Here is an 8,918-nt window from a genome sequence, read left to right as displayed (position 1 = left end):
GGACATAAATAACTCAGTACCTATTTTTTAAAATTGTATTTATCACCCCATCTCATGAAATTTCTAGCTCCAGAAAATATCACAGAATTCTATAAAACATTTTATAAAATGAGCCTCAACTTTATACAATTCTCCAGAAAATGAGAACATTTAGCAACCTTGTAACCAAAAACAAAGAATAATGACAACATTAATCGTAGAAATTTATTATATAAAGATCAAAACAAGATAGATGACAAAAGTTAGGAAAACACATAAATAGAAAATTTAAAATGACAGATAGTACATGGCAAAATATTTAATTTCATACATTATATATAAAATACTAGTTAAAACAATAAAGTAGTAACATTAACCTTTAAATTAGAAATATTAACATTTATTTCTAGTGGGAATCTGAACAAAGTGGTATACAATACTGCTGACAGTGTGAATTGACAATATAGGTGAAAGGAAACAAATTTTTATGTGTATTCTGGAATATTGGACTTCTATGACAGCATTTATAATGTTGTTTTCCTCTCCCCATAGTAGACAGAACTAGTTCCAGATTTAATCCTTTCCAATGTTTTATACCAGTTACTTGGCAGTTATCTGACACCTTCAGATATATATGAAAATGATGAATGAGAAAGGTTAAATCCAGAGCCAAGAAGGGAAAATACATTGATAACAACACTAAGAAACTTAAGACTAGTGTCAAAGAAGGGTTGAGGTCAAAATAATATGTCCAAAATTGATGAGATAATGTCAGAGCTCTCAGGATTCAGTGTTTGGAGACAATGTTTTGGCAATATACTTAACAATACTAAGAGTTACAAATACTATTTTTCTGGTGCAAGTCAATGTTGTCTTTTGAGTTCTTAAGAGAACTTCCTTTATTCTTTTGAAGGAGAACTAAAATATAAGACTACCACCTAAAACACTAAGATCTGACAACCATCAACCAATTGAATTCTCTCAGCAGAATAGAAGAATATTTACATATATTATCAGATCGAAGGAAAAAAGGCAACTGGATTTAGTTTATGAACATATTCTAACCACTAACAGAATACTACTGGTTCTATTTATAGAGGGTGATGAAGATATTTGAAATATAAATTTGCAGAGCAGCGTTCTCTCAAGCTTCTATGAAAATACTCAAAGGTTTAAAAAAAGTTTGTAGAAATATTACTAAAGCATATGGAAACATGATACTCAAATAGCATTAAAATGAAAGAAAGCTATAAGATAATTTCCCATCAATATGTACAAAAACCACTGTGTCTGTCCTCAAGGAACTTCCTAATAGCTTTCATTTGCCTTCCTTCTGGTGGTCTAGATACTTCAAAAATTTTATTCACTTACATGAATGACTTTATTAGTAATGAAAATGCATATCAGACCTTAGGATTCAAACTAATTAAAAAGCTGACTATCAGCTACATCAATCTTATAATATTAATCTGTTTCTTTTTGTTTTTGACTTTTGAAACAGAATTGACCACCAAGTAGGTATCTCAGGATTCTAGTATATAAAAGATTCATGTAAGAAAAGACATTTATGAATAGATATATTTATATAAAATCACAATCACAGTAATTAGACGGCAGTATTAGTTACACTAATAAGATAAGAGGAAATCTCTGCTCATTTATAAATGATACAAAGGAAAGAGAAAATACAGATTAAGTAACAAAATGACATTCCATTTTAAATAAAAAAAATTAGATCCAAATTATTTAAAAATTTGTTTATAGGCCAAGGTGAAGGAGTAAATCTGTATTTAAACCTTCCAGAGGTGATCATTTGGGTCTATTGGCTTTGGATTTTGTCTCCTTTGTCTTTCCATTTTGACATTGAGTAAATCTGGCAACTGTAGAAACACCATCCACAAACTTGGTTTTGAAAAGAACATTTGCATTGTTGAACATTCCTTCTTTTAGGGATACCACAATGAACTTAAGGGGAAAAGGGAGAAAACAGAATTATGCTTTTGTGATTTCAGTGCCACAGTTGGGACTTCAACAGACATAATAATAATAGAGATAACAAAAACAACAACAATAAAAAGCAAACACTGAGATACATGTAACTATATATTCTCAAATGCAAGTAATAAATTATCTCAACACTAGGTCCCTAAAACTTGTAACTTTCTGTTTTGCTTTAGGAATCTGTTAATTTTACTTTATAACCTCAGGTTACAATTCCTGCCGCTTGATTGTATATTGCTCACCTTCTGGCTAGTATAGTGTATATACCCCAGTGCAATACTTCCCTCTGTGATGTTAATAATATCAAAACAGGTGTCAAGTTCCTATAACACTGCCACTAACTCAAATGAAATAACTGTTTAATAAATGAAACATTGCACTTCACTGTTACCCGTTGCCGGCCAGAATATACAGTTTTAAACTACGATAAGTGAGGTGAGGGTCCCTGAATATGACAATGCTTTATCGATATACCCTATTTTGAAGCCACAGTTTCTGCAGCCACAGCTCAATAAGCATTGTTGCGATTGTATAGCCACAGGCACCCTCTCTAGGGAAAATATTTGTTAACATTAAGTTAACTGCAAATCAAGAAAAGATAAGATTCTCACTCATACTACAAGCAACAATGGCAATGTCTGACTCTAACAGGATATTAATTGTTCTTTTTTTCTATACACACTTGAAGTATATATATTGACAATAGATGATAGCTATTAGGTTTAGAAAAATATTATATTTACAATTTGTTTTCTCATTCTTACCTGTGAATGTGTGAAATGAGTACGCAGCATTTGTCCAATATTCTGGGTGTGAGACAGATCCAATGCTGCATCCACCTCATCCAAGATATAAATTGGAGCAGGTTTGAAGAGGAGCATGGACAGTATCAGTGACAAAGCCACTAAGGACCTAAGATAGTTTGAGAAAAGATGAGTTAAGCTGTATCAAGACACTCAAAGAAAGCCGCTATGACAGCTAGAGATGCTGGTTCAGTCCATGGCATGGCATGACCTGCGAGCAATACAGAGCTGGGAGCAAAACCCACATACCTCTCTCTGGGTGTGACATCCTTTAGGCCTCCTAAAATCAAACCTGCTGTTATTATTTCAAATAGGGCAGAATTTATTCAGCTGAAAATAGAAAAACATAACAAAAGAGCTATAAAGGGGACTGCCAGGGCATACCTAAGCTTTTTTGGGGGGCTCAGCCCACCAGATGTATCCTCCTCAGATTTTCCTGGTGGGTAGAACTAATTTAGCCTCCATGGGGTTCCTCAAAAGGCCCCCTGTGGATGTCTTTTCCCCCGCGTGGATGTTTGAGGAATTTCCAAAGAGACGCCTAGCATTACATTTTCAGCCAGTATTTGACTATCTCTCCTTTGTATATATCAGGAAAAATAATGGCCTCTATCAAATAATTTGGCTCAGAAATTCCAGCACCAAAGTTTATTTGAGAACTCCTTTTTCTAGATACAGTCAGCCCTAAAAGCAAAGACAATTTTTCTCTTTGCAACTGCAGTTTCTGGTAATCAAGGGCGTAACCAAAATGCAGATCTTGACTATTGACCCTCCTTTAGAAATAGGGAAGCTCATTCTTGGAGATTTAGTTCCTCCTTTCACTTAGCCTCTAAAACTATAGAGTCCAGCCTAGAAAGATCAAGTTTCTAGATATTTCCTACTTCCTCCTAATCCTGATTCTGCATTTAAAGTAAACTTCAAGGAGTTACCTTGAGTTGTGACCTTCTCTCTTGTAACAGAATTTTTACATTCACACCCATAGCTTAGGTATTGTTAGTTATTGTTGTACTAGGCTTTGTGATTACAATTATTCTTCACCTGTGGCTAATTTTACCCTATAAATTCCCCTGCTTAAAAATTAAACTTGTTGCACTCCTGCCAGAAACATGTTGACCCCACATTCCCTGTGTGGTTTCATTTATTTCATATTTCATATTCGGCCGCTCGTGTTACCCGTTTTCCTCTCATGAAAGGACTATGACCCACGAAAATTGCTGAGACACAACACGTCCACACAGGGGACCATAGATATAGTACAGAGGGGCACTTGACTTGCATGTGGCTGCCCCAAGTTTAATTCCCAGCATCCCATATGGTCCCCCAAGTACCACTAGGAGTAATTCTTGAGTGTAGAACCAGGAGTGATCTCCAGTGATCTCTGATCACCACCAGGCATAGCCCGCAAACAAAAACAAACAAAAAAAGACAGCCAGAACAATTATTAACCTTCCAAACTTTTGCTCTCTATTTTTTGTTTTGAACACGTCTATTTTGAATAGAACATTTACTATTTTTGAAGCAAAATAAATCACAATACTACTTTTGGCATTTGTATTGAAGATGTTCATGTGAGGTTTCCTGTGTTCCAATAAAGTATTAAGAAACACATAAAGGAAAAGATAATTATGTACATCATTTTTAAAAAATGAAACAAAAATTACCAACAAAGGGAACAGTGAAATGTTGACATGAAATTGCCGTTTATCTATTTATTTCAATATAATGGAACTGAAATCATTTATGTAGCCTAAAAATAGTTTTATCTTCATCCAAGTCAAATATTTAAAGTATCAAATTTAAAAACGAAACAGTACAACTGCATCACGAGTTAAACTACTTTGCTAAACAGTGTTATATGTTAAGTTGTGAAACTTATTTTGGTTAATACGTTGCAAAGCCCATCTTTAAAAATATTAATAACATCAATAATAAGAAAGAGTGCACTATTTTTCTATTGATGTAAATGGCATGATTTTGTGATAAAAATAAACAGGGTTTAATATTTTGCCCACATAGAAATGATATAATCTCTATAGGTGTATCAGAAAAATCCAGATCATGAGCAGTATATTCTTTGGAGTAAAATAAAAACTAAATAGCCATCTTCAATTATGTGAATATTTACTGTTTTTTTCCTCAGGAAATTTAAATACTCCGCTTTTGCACAGAAATGCTCAATGATCTTCTAAGTTTCTTGAAATGTGTGGATCTTATAACCCATAGTGTTGTTAAGCTGTGACACTAGAAATTTTCCACAAGTCCTAGTTTATGCCATCAACACTTTCTAAACTTTTATACCTGCTTACATCTGGTATTTTCTTTTCACATGAGAATTTCCCATGATTTGTATAGGTCAATTAGAATAAAATTTTCCAGCTTTTGTTTTTCTAAAATATATTGATATTGCCTACAACTGGAGAATCTCTATTAGACCTCAACTTCTAGGTTGATGTATTTTCCTTTTATAGGAGGCTATATATAGTTATCTATAACTCTAGACTTCTGGTTTTTGTTTTGTGTTTTGGGCCACTCCTGGCTGTGCTCAGGTCTAATTCTTGAATCTCTGCTTAGGGATCACTACTAAAGGGGTCTGGGGGCCATAGGGTTGCCAAGGATTGAACCCTGATTGATTGCATGCAAGGTGAGCATTGTGCCTATTGCAGCCTCCAGCTCTGTCTAGACTTTTGGACTAAAATTTTCTATTTCTCTCTCTTTTTGCTGGGGGTCCATAAGCAATGTTTAAGAATATACTTTCCTCAGAGGTTGCTCCCAGGAGCACTCAGATGAGCTTAAGATCATGTGGAACGTGTGTAAGCCTGGAGATGAGATCCCATTCTACCTGGGATTCAGTGAAGTCAAATTTCTGAATTTTGAGAACTTATAAATTGTGAGAATTTAGAGCCAACACGCTAAGCATTTTTTTTCTATCTTCATTTGGAAATCTCAAGTTAGGTAAATTATCTCACAGGTCACTGAAGGTCTATACTGCTACACTTAGCTTGAATGGATTCTACAACTATCTTATCTGCAATATAGTATTCAGGTTTTTTCTACAGTGCTAACTAACAATCAGTGATACTTCTTAGAGATAACTTTTCTCTTCAATATTCTTCCTCATATTTTGGAAATAGTTACCACCTCTCTTATCACTTTCCTCCTTATAGTGGTCACTCTATTCTAAGTGCTCTATGATCTGGCCAGCTTTTTAGAGGACTGGGAATGCTTTTAAATTAAATTCTATAGAAAATTTTTCCCATTTCTTGTTTCAAAATAAGCCACTAAATGATCCAAACAGCAATGTTCTATTTTCAGGAGGAGGGAGATAACCCTAATTCTTGAAATAATCTAACTAACCTTTCTACCAGTTTCACCACCTGTTATTACATTTCTTGGTCTGTTTCCATTGACTGAATTTTTGCTAGTTAGTTTCTTGATTTCTGTCTAGAAATTTTTGTAAGGTGCTGAAATGTGGCATGGTAGATTGTTCAAGAGTTTCTCTGAAATAGAAGTCTTGTTTAGAGATAATCTAGAGAAATAAGGGGAGAGAAAGAGATATGTAGCCTCTCCAAGGGAAAAAGCCTATCTCTGTTGGGCTTGGTACTAGCAAACATGAAAATTCACATGCATCAGCTTGATCACCTCAAGGCCTATATTCTAATTAACTTTGCAAGGACATGTTTAGAATTACCTCACATCAGGTACTACAATCTTATTCCACAGAGTAATTCATTGTGATCTCCTAACGATTTTTCCTTAATATACTGAGATTGCTATTTTTTTCTGTTGATTCTTGAGCACGGCAGTAAATGTTCCCAGGGAAAAGCTGGCATGCACTCTGGACTTGGCAGGTTTCTCTTCTCTTTCAGGTATCAAATGACAGGGCCAGACATTTTCCCAGAGTCTGAAGGGTATTTGTTACAGATTCTGTCTAACATTCTAGTTGCTCATCTTAATGACTTTTTTTACTACCTACTTTTAAAATCAGATGTTCCAATCAGAATCCTGTTCTTCCATTGTACACATAAAGATAGCTACAGCAAAGTACGACTGAATTAAAAGGGAGGAAATGAAATGATTAACCATAAAAGAGTAAAAAGAATCATAATATTTTAAGGAGTTAACTCACCTCTGCCCACCACTAAGTTCAGTCAGGTTTTCTTTCCAAATATTTCCTAAGGCAACTCTGAACTCCAGACCATCCAACACAGTTTGCCCCTCTGGTGGTGCCAGCTTAGCATCAGCACCGGGCAAAAGGGTAGAAAAAATAGATCCAAAGTCCTTGTTCACCTGGATAAAAAAAAAGATATATATATATGGTCATTTATAAATGGTCATATATATATGGTCAATTTTCAAGAAAAATCACCTGTTAACATGTATGTCTTTAACCCAGTTATACAATTTGCTGTTGTGTCTACCTCATACACTGGCAAATTAGGACACCGATGATAAATCTGGTAATGCCCATTTACTTATCATTTAAGGCTACTGTTACTGCAATAATCTAATCATTTCAACAAAAACTGCATGGTGCCTAAGAGTCACCTAAACTAACTGCTCCTTTACAGAAACAGTTTACTGAGTCTTCTGATCTTCAGGGGGGATTTGACAACTATACCAATCATTATGCATACCATAGTTTTGACATTTATATAGGCAATACTGTTGATAACCTCACATGCATTTGTACATGCACACATGTAACATAGGAGATCAAACTTTTATTTGGAGAAAAAAAAAACAAAGTGAAAATGCTTTTTGGCATAAAATGTCATCTAAGGCTTTTGAAAACTATTTTGGGGGGTTGTTCAGATGGTATGGCACGATAAAATTTAAATTTCAAGAAAATTTGAGAAGTCTAAGATAAGAGAAGTTCAAAAGAAACAAAACCAAATAGCCAGATCCGATCTGCTCAAGATTTCTGCATGTTTCTCAGCCAGAGGGAAGAGGAATAGAATTGAATTTCAAGAGAAAATGATTAAAGAGAATGTTCGACAAATTAACTACAAATGGCAATTTTAATGTTGGTTCTTATTTAGAAAAGGACATCCCACATTTCTGTATACTGCTTATATATTTCACCTTTTAGGGAATAGAGATAGTACAGTGGCTAAGATGCTTACTTTGCTGCAAAATGGCAAACCCGGGTACAATCCCTGGCACACCATAGGCATACCTCTGTCCACAAACCCCATGAGTGACCACTAAGCACGGAGTCAGGAGTAAGTTCTGAGTACTGCTTGCTGTTGCGGTGTGGCCCAAAACAAAAATAAAAACGAAAAGAGTATTTCATCTTTTTTAGCTGTGTTTTCTTCATCTATAAAATTATGACAGCTATCAAAGTCATGGAAATATTTTAGGCTGTTATGTCAAATACTAAGCAGTATGTAAAAATGTAGGTATGTAAGCATGTAACTGTAATGGTCTTTGCTAAAAATAAAAAATAATATATAGAGATTAAGATGGTTGCTTATTCAGTCGACCCCAGTTCAATCACCAGCATTTTTATGCTTCACTAAGCACTACTCAAAGTGACAGCAAAGCACAGAGCCAAGAGTAAGCCCTGCACACCACCAGGTATAGTCTAAAATTGACCTTTTCCCAAATAAAGGAAAATAAATCCCTATAGAACATATTTATTTATGACTTATATACTACAAAAATTTTAAAAACTACTCTTTGATCCTAAGTAAGAAAACAGGAGGGAAAACCAAAAAAAAAAAAAAAAAAGAAAAAAAAAAAAAAGAAAAAGACATTTTGGGCCCAGAGAGATAGCACAGCGGTGTTTGCTGTGCAAGCAGCCGATCCAGGACCAGAGGTGGTTGGTTCGAATCCTGGTGTCCCATATGGTCCCCCGTGCCTGCCAGGAGCTATTTCTGAGCAGACAGCCAGGAGTAATCCCTGAGCACTGCTGGGTGTGGCCCAAAAACCAAAATAAATAAATAAATAAATAAATAAATAAATAAATAAATAAATAAATAAATAAATAAAAGAAAAGAAAACAGGAGGGTAGGAAACTTTACTGGAGATAAAAATTTCCAGTAATCAGTTTCCCAGTGTGAAACTGAATTGTTTCTATTTCAGGAACATTTATAATGTACAGTATATATATGCAAATGTATAATATATAACAGACAT

At 34.6% G+C, this 8,918-nt stretch overlaps 1 protein-coding gene across 1 annotated transcript in view; it reads right to left on the bottom strand.

Annotated features, from left to right (window-relative positions):
- Positions 1 to 1,394: 1,394 nt before the first annotated feature.
- SMC2 (structural maintenance of chromosomes 2) overlaps positions 1,395 to 8,918 on the bottom strand; it is a 44,488-nt gene continuing 36,964 nt past the window's right edge. Inside the window, exons 22-24 of the mRNA XM_049770241.1 lie at positions 6,907 to 7,067; positions 2,745 to 2,892; positions 1,395 to 1,944 (exon numbers count right to left, since the gene is read on the bottom strand). Of these exons, the coding sequence (XP_049626198.1) occupies positions 1,789 to 1,944; positions 2,745 to 2,892; positions 6,907 to 7,067 (465 nt within the window). The 3' untranslated portion in view covers positions 1,395 to 1,788. The remainder of the gene's footprint in view (positions 1,945 to 2,744; positions 2,893 to 6,906; positions 7,068 to 8,918) is intronic.

The sequence above is a fragment of the Suncus etruscus genome, chromosome 1, assembly GCF_024139225.1.
Source record: "Suncus etruscus isolate mSunEtr1 chromosome 1, mSunEtr1.pri.cur, whole genome shotgun sequence".
Taxonomy (NCBI): domain Eukaryota; kingdom Metazoa; phylum Chordata; class Mammalia; order Eulipotyphla; family Soricidae; genus Suncus; species Suncus etruscus.
The sequence above is the reverse complement of the archived record's forward strand: the minus strand, read 5'-3'. Positions and strand labels throughout refer to the sequence as shown.